This window comes from Zingiber officinale, chromosome 5B, assembly GCF_018446385.1.
Source record: "Zingiber officinale cultivar Zhangliang chromosome 5B, Zo_v1.1, whole genome shotgun sequence".
NCBI lineage: Eukaryota > Viridiplantae > Streptophyta > Magnoliopsida > Zingiberales > Zingiberaceae > Zingiber > Zingiber officinale.
In genome coordinates, this window is record NC_055995.1 from 6,197,044 (window position 1) to 6,220,138 (window position 23,095).

The 23,095-nt window shown below is 34.3% G+C and overlaps 1 protein-coding gene across 1 annotated transcript; it reads right to left on the bottom strand.

Annotated features, from left to right (window-relative positions):
• Positions 1-69: 69 nt before the first annotated feature.
• On the bottom strand, positions 70-22,519 carry LOC121986467 (zinc finger MYM-type protein 1-like). The gene is made up of 5 exons (XM_042540438.1): positions 22,511-22,519; positions 22,184-22,412; positions 21,973-22,092; positions 3,150-3,205; positions 70-2,655 (listed from the first exon to the last, which is right to left on the bottom strand). Exons 1-5 carry the CDS (start codon positions 22,517-22,519, stop codon positions 70-72), a joined length of 3,000 nt encoding a protein of 999 aa, XP_042396372.1.
• Positions 22,520-23,095: the final 576 nt, after the last annotated feature.

The window sequence follows — 23,095 nt, forward strand, 5'->3', positions numbered from 1 at the left end:
TAATAATGGAAACATTATATTCAATGTTGCTAATACTCAGTATTAGAAAATGAAAAAAAATTATTACAATTAACTATGAAAAACTGATCTTCTTGCAGTTTTATTTGCAAAGTCATCGATCAATTTTTCATAATTGAGTTTTTCTAAAAACTCACTCTCAATCGAAATCATAGCTAATGCATTCAATCTTGTTTGGGTCATGGTTGATCTCAAACAAGATTTCAACAACTTCAATTTAGAAAAGCTTCTTTCTGCAGATGCGACAGTCACCGGAATAGTTAATAATATCCTGTATGCAATGAATGAATTCGGGAAACAATTCATTCTTTGCAAAAAAATTAGTATTTCACTTGCTGTTTTTGTTTCCTTTGGTAGAATATGTTGTATGATTTTCAGTTCTTGATATAAGTCATCTCCATCCAAATCTGAAACATCTTGTCTTGTACCATTTTTTCTTTGTAGTTTCCTTTCAAGATTCTTACAAGGAGCTTTCAAGTCCTCATCCATCAATGAACTCAACTTTTCAGCTGTGAAAAGAAATCCAAAAAGATCTTCATATTCCTCATATTGCTCAAACCTTTTCTTCAATGACCCAATTGTTTGATCTACTATGAACAAGAAATAATGAACTCTAAAAGCTTCCTCAGCAGATTCTTGAGGTAGAGGTAGTTTCGAAGACTCATATGTAACCTCATCAAAATGTCTTTTTCTATATATTTGTCTTTTTTCAGGAAAAACGGGATCAATCTCCATTGTTGAAGCAAGTTCTTTTGCTGTATTGATAGCTTGTCCAAATCCAGATTCTCTATACTCTTCAAAAGAAGCAATTAACCCCTTAATCTTGGTCATAGCAACGTCAATAAGCATGTTTTCAGATTGTAAGCTTTTGCTAACAATATTAACCTTACTCAATATCTCATACCAAATAATCATACCCACTAAAAACTCAAAATTTCCAAGTTCAAATGTTGCTAAAGACTTAGCTTCACTTCTTATTTTAGAGTCAGTGTCTTTTTCTTCTGCAACTTGAAGTAAAGCTTCTCTAATTTGTTGAGCTTGAAGTACCATTGCTTTTACACTTTCAGTACGACTTTCCCATCGAGTGATTGACAATGGCTTGAGAGTTAAACCTTTTACCGTTACATGATCTATCAAAATCTTCCATCTCTTTGTAGAATGAGAAAATATTGTATAAATCCGTTGTACTACTCCAAAAAAGTCTTTCGCTTTTCCACAGGAATTTGCAATATCACAAAGCGTTAAATTCAAACAATGACAACCACATGGAGTATACAATGCTCTGGGATTTATATCCAATAATTTTTTTTGTACGCCTTGGTGCCTCCCTTTCATATTTGCCCCATTATCATATCCCTGTCCTCTCACATTATCAATATCAAGATCAAAACTCTTCAACACATTTTGCAGTTCTTCAAACAAGCCTTGTCCTGTTGTATCATCTACTTTTAAAAATCCCAAAAAGTATTCTTCTACTTTCATTGGGCTTGTAGAAACATCAACACATCTTATAACTAAAGTCATTTGCTCTTGGTTACTAACATCAGGAGTGCAATCAAGTATTACAGAAAAGAACTTAGCTTTTTTAATGATTTCAAGAATAGAACTCTTTATTTGAGAAGCTAACAAGCATATCAATTCATTCTGAATTTTGTGGCTAAGATAATGATGATGTGTATTTCTTTCAATATGTTCCCTCATCACTGAGTCCCACTCAGCAATCATCTCAACAGCAGCCATAAAATTTCCATTGTTATCATCATAAAGTTTCTCATTACTACCACGAAATGCTATATTTTGTTTAGCCAAAAATTTCACAAGTGAAATTAATCGATGTAATACCTTCCTCCAATGCTCTTTTGCCTTCTTGATTTGATCTTGAATAGCATGATCAATTGTTGTACCCTTCATTAACCTGATACGCAACTCAGACCAACTAACATAATAATTGATATGCTCAATACTTGTCTCATGTTCTTTAAGTCTGCTACTAAGATGCCCCCAATCACAGTATCCCTCATTTGCTAGTTGACTTGGTTGAGGCCCCCTTTTGAACAACTTGCAACAAAAACAAAATGCTTTATCAAGTGCTTGTGAGTAGACCAACCAATCTCTATGGTGCTTTTGACCATTTGGCAAAATCCGAGTATAGAAATCTGAAGAGAATCGTCTATTTGATTTATCTTTAGGACCTTTCCCTGTTAATACATCTCTTATAGGGCCCTTTTCCACTAATTGATCCTTCCACTTGGGATCTAAATTCTCCCAATTTTTAGGATAAAAAATGTCAAGTAGAATTGATGAACTTGGTTCTTCATTCACTTCATTAATAGCATCATTATCACTTTCAGAATAATTATTTTTAAAGTCTAAGTCATCACCACTTTCATTGTCTTCAATCTCATTCACATCTCCCTCTATATCATTTTCAATGGCTAAGCCTTCATGTAATTCATTATCATTGTTTTCTTGTTTTTCTTCATTAACCAAATCTTCAAGTGATGAATTTTTCGATTCTTTGACAATAAATCTGTCAATTGCCCCTCTTTGAGACTCAATAAATTCTTCAACTCTTTTTCTTTTTTTCCGCTTATCATGTCCTGATAGATACTTCCTAGTATCAGACATTCTAATTTTCTACAAAAAAAAAAAATCAACATATGAGAAGTAACTTTGTAGATAACATATTAACATTTATCATAGACATAGAAGAAAACAACATGCTAATTGCTAATTAAAACATATGAGAAGAAAAAATATGATTCATATGAAGATACAATAGTCCAAATAGAGGGGAAATTGGAAGAATTGAAAATCAAAAAATTTACCTTGATTATCTTGTGAAAATTCTTAAAGTTTAGCCTAACAAAAGATGTCTCTAAAAAAATTGTAAAACTGTAATACTGCATCATCAATAAGAAGAAAGGAATTGCATAACTTTAACTTATAAGTGTGCTGTAACAAAAGAAAATCAGATATTTGCATGATTATAAATGCTAATTGCATGTCATACTACAATCGAATGACGAATATGTAAATAATTAGCTTTATTTAACATGTAATATTAGTATGTGTCGAAATTAGAAAAAGGCCAAAAGTAAAAGTAGAAAAATATCAATGCATGAGCTGACCTGATTTAATTGTTGACCTTGAGCCTTCGAAGTTCGGACTTCGGCGAACAGCAAAACTGCAAAAGCAGAAATTAGAAAAAGGCAAATAGCAAAATTAAAGCAAAAGTAGAAAAATAACATGTGCTGAGTGCTGACCTGATTTAATCACGTCTCTGTTGAGCCTTCGAAGTTCGGCGAACAACAAAAGTATAAAAAGGCGGCTGGCGGCACCTTTAGGTTTAGTTAGCGAAGATGGAGGAAGAACTTCTTCCGAAGAAGTATCGTTATTTTTTTGGCACTTTTACAAAAAAGCCCATAGTAATTTATAATTTATAAATAGGTCCTAAAATATATAAAAAAAATTGGGCCCTCTAAGAAATGGGGCCCTGTGCGTCAGCTCCACATTGACCGCATCAGGGCCGGTTCTGGGCGAGCGTATTCGTCTTTTTACCACCAATAGGGCCGGAAGCAAATAATAATAAAAAATGGTGGAGTTTGTTATGGTAAATAATGGCAAAGTTCAATTTACATCTAAGCCTACATCCCAATTAATTCGATACATTATACATCATTACCAAATTAATTATTTTACTTGATTTCCAAGATATAATAGACTCCTCTTGAATGATAAATCATTCCTCCTATGGGCATGGATTTTGAGTCACTAATATCTCTATCAAGCGGCCAGGATGTTAACTCATAATCCAAGAGAGCGATGAATCATCTATTGACTCAATACTATTCTCTCGACACTTTGTCATACACTCAACTACCATATTAATCACAATCCGATTAAAGACTGCTTTTAACGGTGTTAAAGCACATAACTCCACGTATAGAATAAATGAAGGTCTCAAGTCAAAAGATCAGTTACACTTGTTCATAAAAGGAATAACCAATGATGTTTAATATGTGGTCTCCTCTTAAGCGGGTCGTGTCCAGTGTACCTCTAAACTCAAGGCACCCCCAAGTACAATTTGGATATCCATCCCTCCGGTCTATCTCGACCTAGTCATACTCAGCGTTGATCTAGATATCCATGTCCCCTCTAGATATCTATCTAATCAAGGACTGTTTTCAGATTAATATACCGATTAATCTGTGGGGCATTATCATTAATCATATACGTACAGAAAAGTAAATAATTAATGATAAATTCTTGTCTTTATTAAATAATTATCCACAAAATATATAAGGAGTGTCTTGGCACATAAGTGCACACACTAACAGAACCCCCTTCAATGAACTTCATCGGCCTTTTATAAAAATGGAGTTTGGTTTTACGTGCATAGCCACCCATGACAATTCACCTTTCTACGGTATGGGCAAGGAACCATTTCATGCAGAAGGCAGTTGTCACTTCATGTCAGAGGCATACTATGCCATCTAGGACTCACCATGTTGTGGACAAGTATAATCAACTCTTCGGTAAGGAATGATGGATGCTTCGATAAGGAATGATAGATGTCATTTCAGATATGGAACATCTTGTGATGTGATAGCTACTGCTTTTGTTACTGACCTTTGAGCTAGCCGACTACCACTACTCCAAGGGCTTCTATGATATCCCTGGATTCACCACATGTTTGGTTATAAGGTGTTGCCTCCAAGAGAGCCGTTGGGGATGAGAAGGCAAATCAACTGAGAAGTTAGACTATAGGGAGGGATGGATATCCAAGTTGTACTTAGGGGTGCCTTGAGTTTAGAGGTATACTAGACACAACCCGCTTAAGAGGAGACCACATATTAAGCATCATTGGTTATTTCTCTTATGAACGAGTGTAACTAATCTTTTGACTTGAGACCTTCATTTATTCTATGCGTGGAGTTATGTGCTTTGACACCGTTAAAAGCAGTTTTTAATCGGATTGTGATTAATACGGTAGTTGGGTGTATGACAAAGTGTAGAGAGAATAGTGTTGAGTCAATAGAGGATTCATCGCTCTCTTGGATTAAGAGTTAACATCCTGGCCTCTTGATAGAGATATTAGTATCTCAAAATCCATGGCCATAGGAGGAATGATTTATTACTCAAGAGGAGTCTATTATATCTTGGAAATCAAGTAAAATAATTAATTTGATAATGATGCATAATGTATCGAATTGATTGGGATGTAGGCTTAGATGAAGAGATTGAATTACACAGTAATCATTTCATAGTGGTTTACAGTTTATGACTGATATTAATTTTATCACATTGGGTGGCTAAAAACTGTTGCTAGACGGTTACCTTAGTCTGTATATGGATTTACACTGCCTTCGTGTATAAAACCTAGAGGGGTGCACGCATAGCACGTAGACATGAACAATGGTATTGGAAGCTAGTTGAGATCAAGATCAAATATAGATTTATTTGATACAAAGAAGAGAGAATTCGAATAGTCATAATCATGATGATTAATGAAGAATTCGAACAGTCATCATAATGATAATTAATGAAGAATTTGAAGAGTTATCATAATGAAGGTTATAAATGAAGAATTTATGGAGCCTATAACTCTTCATCTTCCTAATTAATGAAGATCATAAATGATGAATTTATTGAGAACTTAATTCTTCGTATTTCTTGGAGGCTCTAAGTAGCCATCCTCAGAAAGATGCAAGTGAAGAATTCATTCTCTCCGAGTTTCTCTCGTCAACTTCTTCTTCGTTCGGAAGAGATCGTAGTGCTTTCAAGGCTTTGTCGATCCAAGAGGCTAGCAGCTAACGGATCGTGTCAAGTTCGTGATCTAGTACGCATGGATACCGCTAGAGGAGTCACACGTGAGGCTCTTATCTATCTGTGATATTATTCATACCTATCCAGGACTTGAGGTATGTTTTATATTATTTTGTGTAAAACTATATGTACCACTAAGGGTTCCGGGCGCCCCGGCTGGAAAAGTTAACCCCGTTGACTTTTTCCAGCCCGGGTCTTCTGCTTCGGCTCTGTTCCTCGAAACCATCGCACGCTTTCTTCTCATCCGCCGACGTACTCTTCCGCAGCGCCTCGTCCCTCGGACGTACCGCGTGCTGTCCTTTTCGCTAGCTACGTCTTCCGCTCGACTACCTGTGCTCCTAAGCTCCTGCACACTTAGACACAAGGTTAAAACAACACAGAACCTAACTTAACTTGTTGATCACACGAAAACAACCTTGAGGTTCCAACAGTTTCTAGTTGTGGCATATACAATAGACTAGTAATGGAACATAATACAAAGTTATAAAAGGTGAATGAGCAAATTAGCAAGGCCAACATATTGCAATGTTTGAAATAAAGATTTTTTATCAATCAAACACAAATCTTTCAAATTGCAATAATAGTCAGCACACTTCATCAAGTAGTAATCCACAAGGTTCTATTCCACCTCGTCCAACTTTACCGGTAAGATTTGTTTAATTTTTATTTTATTATATGTTCCACACCTCTTGAAAACTTTTGCTATATTTTACACTTTCATGTAGATTAGAAGTTCTATCTTGATCAAAAGTTTATTTGATTTAATAAAAATTATGGCAAAAGGAGTGCTCCTGAGCATGTATCCAAATAATATAGTAGAAAGACAAATATTAGGACCAAATTGGTATGAAGTACAAGTACTAGTTGTCCTACAACCAGAAGAAATTTTAATTAGACCTTGTAATCTTTTACAAAGGTTTGAGGATGTACTTGAAAGAATAATAGTTTGGCCTTATCATCAGGTATGATTTTAACCTTTTAGTGAAAGATTATTAATTTTTTATATTTATTATGTTATTAAAATTTTAAATAAATATGAAATGTATTTACAGTTGGCAATAAGCAAAGATTTCTATTGGTGCATATGGAATGATATTGTAGGATCGATGCACGTGAGAGGGAGGGGGAGAATCACTTGTACTTTAAAAAATAATTTTTTATGATTTTATAAACAAAGTACGCAATGGAATAAAACAAACTAAGTAAGAAAACAACACAGGTTCAGTTTTACTTGGTTCGGAGCCTTCGACGACTCATACTCCAAGACCTAGGTCCTTCAGACCTTTCCTATGGATAATTCACTAATCAATCATTTCTTTACAAAGTTTGAATTGGTAATATAAACTACCAACTTTATAATAAGAAGTGCAGTAAAGAAAACAAGAGTAATATTAAACAACAACTACATGTTACCAAAGTCTAGGCTCGTTTGAGCATGTAGCAGCGTCGTGTCATTTTTGTGTTGTTGAGGCTTGAAATGTAGCAGCACAGTGAAGTTGGAGTAGTAGAATAGTCATACGAGCGTGTATCATGGATGTCTCTAAAGTGCTGGTTGAATAGCCATTTTAAAGAGTGTTGAAGGTGCCATCCAAGGTGCCTCTAACCTAAAAAATTATCTCATAAGATTTGGCTTTATCAACTTTGACACCTGCAGTCTTTATCCATACAAGGGCGCCTTCCAAATGCTCCAAGGCGCTTCCAATGCTCCTCTGAGGTACCTCCAGAGCACTCTAAGGCGCCTCCCCATAGCAAAACTTTATCCGCAAAGTTTATCTCTTCAAGGGCGTCTCGAGCATTGTTCATCTGAGAGTTAACTTTTGCACTTCACTCCTGCAAAATATATTAGCAAATATACTCTACAAAATAGAGTTAGTTCAAAAATAAATTTATTATGACTTAGATCTTGTCTTACCAAGATCAGGATCTAGTCATAATCTCAACTTAGACTTCCAAAATGGATCTAATTAAGTTGGACTAGCTCCTATAGCCCCACTGGAGCTCATCCTCACTGGATCTCTCTCCTTCAGTTATTTACCTGAGCTTACTTATCACACATCTGGTACTCCAGATCTATTTATATTCTCTTTAGCCCTGCTTAGTATCTGATCATCATGATCAACTAAGACTTTCTTGCAATACTAAGTTAGCACATAGATATAAAAAAAATAAAGTAAGATAGTGTTAGCAGTATTAAGAATTTGCTGGTCCGGTCGACCTCGGTCACACATGCTTGGAGTTTACCCTTCCAAGGCTTCTTATTACCTAGGGTCACCTCCCCCGAGGGTTGCCTAGCTTCACTCAGTAGGACTTCCATTACATAGCTTCACTTACTGGGACTTTCACCACCTAGCTTCACTCACTAAGGTCTAACTTCACTTACCAATACTTCCATCACTTAGCTTCACTCACTAGGGTATGCCTTAACTCACCGAAACTTCCACCACCTAGCTTCACTCACCAGGGCCTGTCTTCGCTCACCAAGACTTTCCCTTACCTAACCTCCAATTAGGACTAGTCACTTAGTAAACTTCTCACCTGCCTATCCTTCAGTTAGGACATACCCCTGCTAGTCATCTAGTCCTGACTAAACTTCTATCTTCTAAATATTAAGTCTTATTTACATTAACCCTTAGTCAACCTGACCATACATTGGTATATTATCAATTATCAAAACCTAGAGATTGATTGCACTAATAATCTCTTCCCTTTTGATGTTTGATAATTTTCTTAATTTAGGCTTGAGTCTTAAGGGTTTTATACCAAAGTTTGGGAGAATCAAAAAATTTGGAAGATTCGAAATAATATTTCTAACTTAAGGTCACTCTCTCCCATTAACATATATCAAGAAAACAAAAACTTAAGGTCACTTTCCATTAGGTTTTGTATAAACAATAACTTTGGGAAGACATAATTAATGCACATATGAATTTTTGAAAAAACATAGACTATTTGAGATACAACATTATTTTCAAAAATCTTTTAAGTACTTAAGGATTTTTTTAAAAAAAAAAACGTTAAGTACATGCATTATTTTACCATTATCAAGAGTTTTCAAAAGATTTTTCAAAGAATTTTTAAAACATTTAGTAAAAATATGTTTTGAAAGATTTTCTACCAATATTTATTAAAGAATTTTGAGAAATTATTTCAAAATTTTGGAAAGATGATTTTTTAAATATTTTTCAAATAGTTTGTGAGATTTTCCAAAAAGTTTTTAAGGTTTTCGTAATTTTAAAGATTTGCAAAACTAACTTTAAAAGAATTTCAAAAATTATTTTTGATCTTTTAATCAAGACTCCCCCTCAACTTGACATAGTCTTAGAAATCCTTGTTAATCATAAGGAAAAATTTCCTACATGTCTTAGGGGTTGATCTAAATCAAGAGAATAGCTAAAGTATTTTTCAAAACCTTTTTTAAAAAAATTAAAATATTTTAGAAATTTTCAAAAGTGTTTTTGAAAAACATCTTTAAGAATTTTTAAAACATTTTGTTAAAGAAAATATGTATTTCCATAGTAACTCTTTAAAAAGGAATGGTTAAACATATTTTCAAAGTATTTTTTAAATATTTTTCAAGAGAATTCCATAATTCAAAGTGTTTACTAATTCATGTGTTTGTAGAAAGTTTTCAAAAAGAATTTTTCACAAAGATTTTGAAAAATTGTTGAAGCTATTTTATCAAAAGTTTGATGAAGAAAAAAAATCAAGATATTTTTTAAATATTTTATGTGATTAAATTTATCTTTTAATAATTTTCCTCTTAACCTAACACTTCCTTAGGAAACCTTATTAGCCACAAGGATTACTTACTTATTTGTTTGGGAGTCTAGAAGTTTATGGTTGAGCTAAAGAATCTAGACATTAAGTATTGGTCAACAATCATTATTAAAAGTATATACTTTTGAAAACTATAAAAGTAACTGTAATCATGAATTATTTTTTTCCTAGCATCTCAACGCTTCTAACTTTAACATATGGTAATCTTATGTGTTTAGAGAGATGTTTAATATGTATTATTTAAGGTAGACATAATTTATTTTTTTAATTAATTTTGGATTAAAAATCTAACTTACATAATCCAAAATTAACTATGAATTTTTAATAAAGTTTGATTAATAAAATTTCTTAAATAAATTATTAATTAATTATTCCTAAATTTTGAAGTAAAATTTTAAATTAATCTCGAGTTATATTTAAATTAAGTTTAAAATTGTTTTCATATTAAATAATTTAATTAAATTAATTTTAGGTTAAATGAATTGATTAGTTGTTAATATATTAAATTAACATTGAGTAATTAAATTTGAATCATTTAGTTCAAATTAAGTGAACTTAATTAAATTTGGATTAATAAATAAGTAATTATTTTTGGATTAATTGTTAACTTAAGATTTAAATAATCTTCGGAATAAAATAATTATTGAATTAGTTATTAAAATTGATCCATTATAATTAACTTTATTCAATTGATTAATTTAATTTAATATTGATTTAATTAATTAATTACTAATTTATTAGTTATTAATTAAATTAAATTTTCAGTTAATTGATTATTAACTTTGAATTATTACTTGAATTAATTAATTCAGATTTAATTAAGTTAATTGGGAACAATTAAGATCTATCAAATAAATTTTGAAATAATTAATTAATTTGTATTAAGATTAAATATTTTATTTTGGATTTAATTTAAGTTTTATTTAAGGTTTTTATTAAGTTAAATTTTTAATTAAGTTTTAGTTATGTTTAATGTTTAGTTAATCTTTTAATTAAGTTTCTAAATTACGTGTTTAATTAAATTCAGTTTAATTAATTGATTTAAATTATATTTCAAAATTGATTTAATTTTAATTTAGATTTAGTTTTAATTTTAATTTATTTTTAACTTATTTTTAATTTAATTTATTTTTATTTTTAATTGAATTTAATTTTAATTTAATTTGTTTTTAATTTTAATTTTAATTTTAATTTTAATTTCAATTTCAATTAATTTTAATTTTAATTTAATTTAATTTAATTTTTATTTTTATTTTTTCTTAATCATCTCATCCGGTCTAATTATTCAACCAAAGTATTCCTATAGTTTTGTAAGATAAGTTATATAAATTTTGAAGATAATTTGACTTTGTGTTAGATTCAGATTTAACCATCAGTTAATTAAATGCACATTTTAAAAATTGACTTCCAAGTTGTAGTAAGACACAGGGGCCTTCTTGGGTATCGACAATGATCAGTTCTAGACAAAGCCTTTTAATGGAATTATATATTTAATTAACTTACTGAGAAACTCTGGTCTAACTAGTCTAGGATGTGCCGAGGTAGCTTCAGTTAGTTACACTTAGCTAAGTAGACCAAGAAGGGTACGCCTTACCCCACTTGACTTCCTAGACCAAGCTTCCCTAACGTATTATCATCTCGTCCCACCCTGGTTCTAGGTTGTGTTGGATCTCATGGTTGTTTTGATGTGATCAACCAAGTTAGGTTAGGTCCTGTTTGGTTTTGATCTCTGTGTCTAAGTGTGCAAGAGCTTAGAAGCGTAGGAAGTCGAGCAGAAGACGCAGCTAGCGAGAAGGACGACACGGGAAGGGAGCCGCCGGGCTCGGTGCGTCCGAAGGACGAAAGAGCTGCAGAAGAGTACTCCGGTGGACGAGAAGAACGTGTGCGACATTCGAGGGATGAGAAGATAGGACGGAAGCCTGCTCAAGGAGAAGGCTGGAAACTGGGTTCGGGTGAGCCCTATTTTGGTTGGCCGTAATCACCCAATCTATCAGGACTTCAGAAGCTAAAGTGAAGATGAAGAAGTGCAGGAAAAGTAGCTGGAGGCGCCCTCAACCACTGATGAGGCGCCTCCACCCTCACCAGAGTGAGGGCGCCCTCAACTGGGTCAACTTGACCGTTTCGAATCTGGATAAAGTTTTATCCAATGCCTTGGCTGGAGGCGCCCTCAACCCCTTTGGAGGTGCCCTCAAGACTAGAGATAGAGTTTCCAGGAGCTATATAAAAGCCCCTGGACCTAGGAATTATTAATTCAACTCTGCAATCAATTTCTAGCAACTCTTGAGCTCTCTAAGTGTGTAAAAGGCTTCTCCGCCTTCAGAGAAGGAGACTTTTAGTGCGCTGTTCAACCGCCTTGGATTAACAACCTTCTTGGTTGTAACCAAGTCAATTGCTGAGTTCCTTTTCCTTCTTTTCTGTTATTTTTTTATTTTATTGTTGCTAATTTTTTGAGTTGAAAGTACGAAGAGGATATTTTCTTTTTGCAGGCAATTCACCCCTCCCCTATTGCCAGTCTCACTGCACCAACAAGTTGGACAAGACTCAACTTACCTTTTTCAGTCTAGTCCTGTATGCTCATATAGGTAAGTTATGTTTTTAAGGTGTCAATTAATTTAGTGTCACCCTACATTTTAGAATCTCTATTTTGAATTTTAAGTTTTTGATTTTGTTTAGATTTGTTATTATTTTTATTAATTAGTTTTATAATTAAAATATACTTGATTATAACTTTATTTGTGGAGTATAAGTTGTTGGAGCAATCTGGGAAACCTAAGTTTTGATGTTTGGGCAAAGGTTTAAGTTAGGTTTATTGTTGTATTTGATATGTATTGTGAGTGTGCAGGATACAGGTACAACAAGGAAAGTTCAAGTGTGATCTTGGCAAAGGAGGAAAGTCCAAGGATGAGTCTTGGCGGTGTAAGTCCAAACATGTAGTCTTGGCAACGTAAGTCCATGCGTGATTTGGCAATGGATGAAGTCCCAGAGGTGCGACCTCTTGGCAAAGGAAGACTCGACAATAATGACAAAGCCGATGGAAGCTGCAAAAGGTAAGACGTGAAGGATGGGGAGACATCCGAGGGACGCAAGGCTGATGGAGGAGGCTAGAAGGCTAGGTCTAGATTGGTCGGACGAGGACGAGTGTTGAGTGAATGTACCCGGGGTAAAATCTTAGGATTAGGGTTTACTGTAGCAATACTGTAGCGCTATTGTAACGTTACTGTAGCAGTCGACTGGTGGTTTCATCAGTCAACTGGTGCAGTCGACTGGGAGCGAACAGAAGGTTGGTATCGAGTCGTTGGACTGTAACGGTCAAATTTCCACAGAGGGCAATTGACCGGCAGGCAGAATTTTTTTAACCCGTGGCCTATATAACCAAGACTTGGGAGCTTGGTTGAGATTGACGAAATAGACTTGATTAAAGCCTATTAGAGTCTCCCAAGCCCTCGTGTGATCGGTGTGCTTGTATTCAAGTGTTTGTGGTGAGGTTTCTCCACCGACAAGGAACTTGAGCTAGCCGGAGGTTTTCCGGGGAGTCATCCACCGACGGATCGGGATCGTCCACCTTACGGACAACCGTGGAGTAGGAGCTTCATCTCCGAACCACGTTACACAATGTGTCATTGGGTTTGCTTCTTGTTTATTGTTTTCTATGGTTAGCTTTCCTTTTGTTTGTTAGTATTTTTATTTCCACTGTGCACTAACAAGCGTAGGAAGCGACGATTTGAGTGAGACGTTATTCATCCCCTCTCTAGAGGACGTCAAGGTCCCAACTAGGGCTGCAAACGAATCGAGCCGGCTCGCGAGCTTTTCGAGCCGACTCGAAAAATATTCGATTCGTATTCGAATTTATCGAATTCGAGCCGAACTCGAACATGTTCGAACTTTTTTTCGAGCCGAACTCGAACCCAAATTATATTGTTCGAGCCGCTCGCGAGCCGCTCACGAGTCTTAATATTTATTAATATAAGTTAAATATATATTAAATAAATAAATTTCAAGTCTTTCGAACCTATCTTCGAGTAATAATTCGAATAGTTAGTGAACATGTTCGAATATTTCGAGCCGAATTCGAACCCGAACCCTAATTCGAACCGAACTCGAACCAAACATTTTAAATTTTTCGAGCTTCGAATCGAGCTCGAACTCGAATATACCTATTTCGAGCCGAATTCGAGCCTTAAATTTTTCAGCATATTCGGCTCGATTCGATTCGTTTACACCCCTAGTCCCAACATAAGTTTTAATTTTAACTTAGACTTGTAACCCAAAGTCTAGATTTTGTATGTTATAAAACTATTATTATTTTTTTTTTCTAATTTATCAATTTTATCTTCCAAAAGCTTATTCTGTTTTTCAAATTTTCTAAAACTTGAAGATAAATTTTTAAACTTTGAAAAATTATTAAATGATTTTATATTATTTTTATTTTGATTTGAATTAACTTGATTAATTAAATTATTTAAATTAATTGATTTATATGAGTGAGCATGCATATCTAATTTTTTAGGAGAATCTAAACTTAAGCAATAGTGATTATCTAAGTTACTAACATCTATAGAAAAAATAGGATTTTTATGTACTATAAGCTTACTAATGTTGCTCTCCCTGGATCTTTAGATCTTCTTTCTAGGCATTGATGTTTGTAGTGATCCATCTATCTGCACTTGAAACATTTGATGTGCTCCTTCCCTTTCCTGACTTCTAGTATTGGTTTTTCCTTTACCTCCAGTTGTTTGGATCGACTCTTATAGGAGGGGTACTTACTTTTGTGATGCCCTCTTTCACTCATTTAAAACATATTATATATTCTTTAAATTTTGATTTTACAAGTTTACCTTTTGAATCCTCGTTAGAATTCTCTTCCTTGCCCACTGTCATTTCATATTCGGACTCTGACTTTTATTCTGACTCAGATTCAGATCCTTCTACCTCCTCTGTAGCAATGAGTGCCATGAATCCGGTCTAGTCTAGTTCTTCTATGTTTGATTATAATGATGATGATTTTTGGGATTCAGACTCAGATTCGAGCTCGAGTTCGACTTGATCTTCTAGTTGCGATAGATCCTCATGAAGTTCATTTAGCCAGGTCCAAAAGTCAAAGACATATTTGAACTCTCTAATTCTGCATACAATTTTATTAGGTAATAATTCTGAAATTAATCTAATTACCTTTTGGTTTATTTTTGAATTTTGGACAGATCTCTTCAATGCTATATCGCAATTGAAGTAGTCCATCATAATGAAGTACTCCATCTGACACTTTCATATTTTGAAGTAGTCCATTTTATATGGTGGAGGTTCGTGAATGCTTCGTCCTTCTTAAAAAGACATCGATATTCTTGCAAGAGATATAGATAATAAATAATTTTCAAAACTTTGTCTTGGGATTAGTTGTGCAGGAGAAAATAAAGTAAAAAGAATGCCTCAAGTGGCGTTGCACCAATTTTAAGTATTTAGCAGAAAACCAAAACAAAAAGTTTATTTGAAGAGGTTATTGCACCAATTCATATTTAAGTCGAAAGGCTCAAAACTGAGCAAAAAAAATAAGTAAAAAATTAAGAGAACCCCCTACTCGATTGATAGTTGAACAAATTCAAAGTGAACCAGCTCTGATACCACTTATAGGAAGGTGCATATGAGGAGGGAGGAGGAGAGAATCACGAATATTTTAAAAAATAATCTTTTACGATTTTATAAACAAAGTACGCAGCAAAATAAAGTAAGAAAACAACATACGTTTAGTTTTACTTTGTTCAAAGCCTTCGATGACTCCTACTTCAAGACTCAGGTCCTTTGAACATTTCTGATGGGTAATTCACAAATTAATCATTTCTTTACAAAGTATGAATTGGTAGCAAAACTACCAACTTTAGAATAAGAAGTGTAGGACAAAAAACAAGAGTAATAGTAAGCAACAACTACATGTTACCAAAGTCTAGGCTCGTTTGAGTACATAACGGCGTCGTGTCATTCTTGCCTTGTTGAGGCTTGAAATGTAGTAGTACAACAAAGTTGGAGTTGCAGAATAGTCATAGGAGCGCGTATCAGGGATGTCTCTAAAGTGCTGGGCGAATAAACCTTGTAAAGAATGTTGAAGGTGTCTCCAACCTCATTTGAGGTGCCTCCTGTTGGTGCGGTTAGCACTAACGATTTAACCCAGGTTTTGATGAATGACAAATCAGGTTAAGTTAGTTTGTTGTTGTCTGACACTTTGATCGAGTGTGCAGGAGAAGTCCAGACAGGTCGACGGGCTGACCGGATGTCTGGCACGAAGCCCAGCTAGGTCGACGGGCTGACCGGATAGCTGGCACGAAGTCCAAGCGGGTCGACGGGCTGACCGGACGCTTAGGCACGAAGTCCAGCTAGGTCGACGGGCTGACCGGATAGCTGGCACGAAGTCCAGACGGGTCGACGGGCTGACCGGACGTCTGGCAGGTAAGTTAGGTAAGTCACTGGAGGGGAGTGACTGCGAGGACTCGTTCCCGGGAAGGGAACATTAGGCGTCAATCCGGCTTAGATCCATTTCAGATATCTAAGTCGAGATCGTGACTAGATTCCGGTCTCGGAAAGATGGAATCTAAGTCATACTCTTTTTGCTGATTCATACTCAATTTGCTTATCTATAAAACTGTGCTAACAATCTGTGTTGTAGGGTATATTTACCTCGGACTAACCTTTTCTTGCAGGAGAAGGACTTTCTGGAGAAGAGGGGTCCGGGCGCCCGGAGGGGATCCGGGCGCTCGGAGGTCCGGGCACCCGGAGGTGAATTTTATCCAAACCGAGTCGTCGTCACGTGGATCTTGCTGGTTAGACCTGCCACGTCTCACCAGGGTGCCCGGAAGGGATCCAGGCGCCCGGAGCAGCATATAAAAGAAGCCCCAGGGGTGGAGCTTCAGAATCATCTCAGAACTCTTAGACTGCTTGCTCTGCTGCTCTGTGCTCCAACGACGCTAACGAAGCTCCGACAACGCGATCTTTTCTTTGTAGCTTTCCTTCTGTCGGTATAGCTTTGTTTTACTTTTTATTAGCATTTCTTGTACTGCCTTTGTACTTATCATTTCGAATTGCTAGTAAATTGCCCAACGAAAGTACTCACGGAGTACGGGCCTTCGAGTAGGAGTCGTCACAGGCTCCGAACGAAGTAAAAAACACCGTGTTTATTTGTTTATTATTATTTTTATTCCGCCGCGCTTAACTCTTTTTAACGCTATTTTTTGAATCGATATTCACCCCCTCCTCTATCGATGTTTCACGATCCAACACCTCCAACCTTAAAAATTATCTCATAAAATTTGGCTTCGATCAAATTTGACACCTGCGGTCTTTATCCATGTGAGGGCGCCTTCCAGGCGCTCCGAGACACCTCCAATGCTCCTCTGAGGTGCCTCCACAACACTCTAGGGTACCTCCCTGCAGCAAAACTTTATTTGTAAAGTTTATCTCCTTGAGTGTGCCTCCAACCTATCCAAGGCGCCTTCATTTGAGCTCCAATATGCCTCTAGTCAGTTTTAAGGCACCTCAAGCACTATTTATCTGAGAGTTAACTTGTGCACTTCACTCTTGCAAAATATGTTAGCAAATATACCCTACAAAATAGAGTTAGTTTAAAAATAAATTTATTATGACTTAAATCCTATCTTACCAAGACTAGGATCTAGTCATAGTCTCAACTTAACCTTTCAAAATGAATCTAAGTTAGATCAGCGCCTATAGCCCCACTAGGGCTCATCCTCACTAGATCTCTCTCCTTCGGTTCTTTACCTAAGCTTACCTACCATACATCTGGTACTCCTGATCTATTTGGACTTTCTTTAGACATGCTTAGTATCTAATCATCTTGATCAACTAAGACTTTCTTGCAATACTAAGGTAGCACAATAGATATAAAATAATAAAGTAAAATAGTGTTAGTAGTATTAATAATTCACGAGTCTGGTTGACCGAGTCGATCACATATGCTTTGAGTCCACCCCTCCAAAACTTCACATTACCTAATGTTACCTCCCCCCAGGGTTACCTATCTTCAGTCATTAGAACTTTCATTGTCTGACTTCACTCACAAGAACTTTCACCACCTAGCTTCACTCACTAGCGTCACTCACCAAGACTTCCATTACCTAACTTCATTCACTAGAGTCTGACTTCATTCACCAGGACTTCTACCACCTAACTTCACTCACTGGAGTCTGGTTTCACTCACCAGAACTTCCACCACCTAGTTTCACTCACTAGGGCCTGATTTCACTCACCAGGACTTCCCCTTACCTAATATCCAGTTAGGACTAGTCTCTTAGTAGACTTCTCACCTGCCTATTATTCGGTTAAGACTTACCCATGTTAGTCATATAGTCTTGACTAGGCTTCTCTCTTCCAAATATCAAGTCCTGTTTAAATTAACCCTTAGTCAACCTGACTATCATTGGTATATTATCAAACATCGAAATCCTAGAGGTCAATTGCATCAACAGATACTTTATATGTTTCTTGTTTGGTATGATATTCAATCTTTTAAATTATTTTTATCATGTTTATATTTTTATTGTTTAATTAATTTACTTATATAAATTTATGGATTGTATTTGTAGGTGACAAATACTTGGATTTTGCCTATAATATGATGGTTGAAGACGATTGATAGTAAATCAGTTGAGTTTTTATTTTCTAAGACTTTCTTAGTTTTAAAACTCAATGTTTTATTAGTATTTAGTTAGTGTTGGATTCAATATTTTTACATTAATATTACATTTGTACTTATGTGATAATGGGATGAATTGTGATGATATGGTGAATGAATTAGATATTTTTAATGTAAAACTTTTTTATTCTATATAGTGGGTGAATTGTGATGATGTGTAATTTTTTTCTATTATGTGATGAATATTTTGTATCCTGAATAAATATCAGTAACAATATTGTCTGTCTTTATAAAATAGTATAATTGACATTTAATAATGTCATTATAGATTAGTGATGATAATTTAAAATGTCCTTATAAATTATCAGACATATTTTATTATCCTTATATATAAATTTAAAAATTTTATAATTATCAATATAAATTAGCTTAGGTGACATATATATTTGTCCTTATTAAGATAATAATAAGACATAGATAAATGCATATGAAATATTTTTTCATGACATTTTCGATTGTCAGTATATTTATATATTTAAGACACTTTTGAAGTTAGTATAGAGATTTTATAACGACATTATACAAATTTCAGGAATATCAAAGGACCCAAGCCAACATTGCAGTTCAATATATTTTTTGTTGATGTCACCATAGATTTAGTGTCAATAAAAGTTTACTATAAGGATGTTTATGTATGCCCTCGAAGACCTTATTTCTAGTAGTGATTTTTATTGGCTCTATACTTTGTACTCATTAACTTGTCTATTTCCTTTTTGACCAACGATGAACCCTCCTGAAAATTGATATAAAAAAACTTGAAAAAAATACATTGATTTTGCATGTGGTTAGTAATAAAAGAATGGTAATAAATATGTTGAATTACTTGTATTTACTAATAATCGATCGTATATCATCCTTTTATTATCCATGGGGAAATGTTTCTAACTTTTTGCTTGTAAGGAAGTAAACATTTTTATTGAGAGACCTAACTTGGTTATAAATGAAGTTATGTTAATTTGAGCCAATTGGATACTCATTGCTTTGACAAAAAGCAATGGATAATTTATCCCGTTCATCGATCTATAAATCCAAAAGTGTTAATAATTAACAAATGAAATATTTAAATAAATAGCAAACTAAATAAAACTTTTGTAATTTAATACAAAACAATTAACCATTAGGAGAACTACCATCATCATGTGTTTGCAGAACTGGTAGATGCTCAATCCTCTTTAGAGGCATGATTGTCACATATTCATCATATATAGAGCAGTAAATATGTGTCAGCATATATAAGTATATACAAATAATGAAATGTTATCTTATATAAATGAATTAAAAAATAAGAAAAATATAAATACAATGTTAATAAATATCAATCATTGTCGTCATCTAAAAGAGATAATTGATCATCTGTATCAGTATCAATTTCAATATCTTCATCCTTATCATTAAGAAAACTTTGAGCATCCCAGTCAGCTTTACTTGTACATTTTACATATTTATATGTTGATGCTCAACATCTAATATGCAAAGTTGGGATATCTCTAAGTCTTCATTAACTACTAAAGTTGCTTCATTGAATGAAATATCTTGGTTAGATTCAATATTGAAATTATTTCTGAATTAAATTTATTCATAAGTTGATTTGAATAAAATATAAATAATAAAATTATATAAGGTAAAAAACATACTTTTTATATCGATCAACTTCTTTACAATTATTGAGAATATATGCTTTCTTATATATATAAAATAAAAAGTAATTTCAGATTATGTTAGTTACCAAACACTCTTTTTTATTGTGAGAAAATACTTAACTTGCATGTTACTAGTTGAACATCTTTATTTCGTTCTAACTTACTAAATCTTATCTCAATTCGACTCATACATAAAGGACTAAAAGTCAATGTCTCATTTACAATATACTCCTCTGTAATAAATCTTTCAGATCGTGCTTTATTAAGAATATATTTTTTTAACTTGTCCAAATATTGTTCAAAGGAATATATTCATCGTGATAAAATATTAACATTCATCACTAATAATTTAAAAACTATGTTTATTAAAAATAGTTAGCAACGAATACCACATATGTTGTCGCTAATAGTTTTATTTTTTTATAAAAAAATATTTTTTTAATATGACTATTTGTGACGATTCGTTATTTTGTCACTAATAATAGTATTTAGTTATGAACTATTATTTCATCACTATTTTATGATTTCTTGTAGTGTAATTAGAACAGTAGATAAAACTACAATAACGGTAAACCATTCAACTATAATTCGAGCATACTTTCTAAACCTGAAGTTTAGAAAACTTATGAAATTGCCAACTTGACAAGATTTAATAATTTTTCTTCCTCTTATTTTTACTACTTCAACTTTCTATCCTCTATAATTCAACTGTTGTTTCATATTTGATCATCTATCAATTTAAGTAAGAGGCCCCTAATTTTAATTTTTAGCTTTTATAAGAGCATCCAAAATGATTGAATCTCAGTGAGAGCTATTTTGTTATCATATTCATGTCATATCAAAAGTAAAAAATCCTATAAATTATTTTACTATAAAAAATCTCTCAACAACTTTATATACATCCTACACTAACTTTTTTAATATATTATTATTTTTATTTTTTAAAATAAAAATTAAATAAATAAATAAATTGATATTAAAAAAATGAAGGAAGAAACGGCTCCGTGTTACGTCACAATGGGAACTACTAATTCTATTATTATATTAAATAATATTAATATATTTTCTAAATATGATCTATCAATTTGAAATAAAAAACAAAAAAAAAAAACTCGCGCATCTAATGAAATAATTTCACGCAGTTGAGTATTGGAAGAAGGAAATCTATTTGGATTTGACCCTAACTTTAAAACAAAGGAATGATGTCATAGTGTTGATTTTAGTATATAGCTGGCCTCTTCGTCAGGACTACTCTCCTACTAAGTCAATACATAGTCAACGATGTAATATTTTTTTTAAGCGGTGGTTATATATCCTGTGCAAGTTTGAAACCGCAGAAGACGACAATGAACTGCTGCTCAGATAATGAATCCGTGTGGTTACTAGATGCCCAACAAATGCATTGTTTCTTATTCGAAAGTGGCGAAGATGGTAAATTAGAAATGTGGCTGGAAGGGTGATGAAGAGAAGATTTTACGTAGTTTTGTAATATAAAAGTATCAGTGTTTGATTGGGAAAGAGTTTCTAACGTTGGTCCTTCAATGTTTAAGACAATTTCCGATGATGAAAAAAAATATAACAAAGAGTGTGTAAATAGTGACGGATCCAGATAAAAATTTAAGGGGATGCTAGACAAAAATTTAATACGGTATGGCTCCCGAAAACCATGTAGTCAATTAGGATTCATTTGCTTTTGGCAGCTAAAAAAATCTTCATCCAAAATTTAATAGAATTTTTGTTGAAAAGGTAATCACAACTTAAATTGGGTGATGATCAAAATTGAGAAGTAAATTTAAAAATTGAAAAGCTAGTTAAGATGTTAATGTATTTAAGGTACACAATATGTTCTAGAGCAATATATAGAATAGTAGATATTCATGTAGTTTTCAAACAAAATGTCAGCTCCAACATAAATCATCGCTGTTATTCTTTATCATAGATCAATCATATTTACTTTACCAGTTACTAAAAGGGGTTCAAAATGTAGATAAAATGAGGTGAAAAAGTAATTACCAGCATTAACAATGAACGCACCATTAGGAGTCGCGGCGCAAATCGCTTGAGTAACATCGGCCATCTCCAAAGGCCTAAAATACCAAAATTCAAATAGAAATTGCAAACAAAGGTACAGATCTAAGCCCAAATTGCAACTCAGAAAAAGAAGAAGAAAAAATCGAAGCAAGGGAAGGGCGAAAACATAAGTGAGATTGATGTCTGGGCATGCCAAGGCAGGAAGCGGAGATGATGTATCCGAAGACAAATCCAACTTTGAATCTGGAGCTCTGTAGGACGCCAGCGAAGAGGGCGTCGAAGATCCCCAGCATCAGCACGATGCCCTCTTCCTCGATGAGGCAGTGCATGCACATTTTCTTAGATCCAGAAAACGTCGTCGAAGGCCTCATTGGGACGCAGGTCATCTGAGAGCTCGCCATCACTTCCGCTTCCACATTGACCTGGAATTGAGGTAGGGGTGCAAATAAAGAGCAAGTGAGGTATATTGGAGAAATTTTCGGGAGAAGGGGGTGCTTCAGCACATCCCCACACCCCTTGCCTCCGCCATTGCGTGTAAGATAATAAAGTTGCGCATACCTTTGCATGTAGATGAGAACCCCTTTTATAGTATCATTATAATGTATGCACGCACATCTCAAAGCGTACGCACATTGTCCCAAGTGTCCTATGAAAAGACAAGTTAGAAAGTGTCCCTGATACTTTTTTTAATTAGTGATCATGCATATCTCTGATGCGACAAACTGGAAGCTTGTAAAGTACGATATGTTTGCGGAACATGTACTGTTGTCAGTGGCACAAATCTCCAAAAGAATACAAGGAGATACGCGGATTGGTCCCATTATAAGCTAGCAGGTGTCCGCTCGGATGGACGCTCCTACTTGGTCGTGCTGAACAACACCATCCTCCTTCACTAAACTTTGTCGTAGTCGGAATGATGTCTTTCTCCTGAATGGACAATTGCTCGCTCGAACGGGACAATGACCGAGAGCTGTACTTTCCGTTTGTCTCTTTGCTCTATGTTAATTTGTCCGCTTGACCTCGCATGCCCGGTCGGACATGATAGATTTGCTTAGCCATAACCGACCTGTTTAACCTCATCTCACTTTGACCTCTACGTCAATCG

What these genes read in the sequence shown, in the direction of transcription:
- LOC121986467 (XM_042540438.1), bottom strand. An exon ending in CATCTCCGCTTCCTGCCTTG is followed by an intron (nt 22,093 to 22,183) that starts GCATGCCCAGAC and finishes ATTTGGGCTTAG; the next exon opens with ATCTGTACCTTTGTTTGCAA. An exon ending in AAGGTCAACAATTAAATCAG is followed by an intron (nt 2,656 to 3,149) that starts GTCAGCTCATGC and finishes TTTTTTTTGTAG; the next exon opens with AAAATTAGAATGTCTGATAC.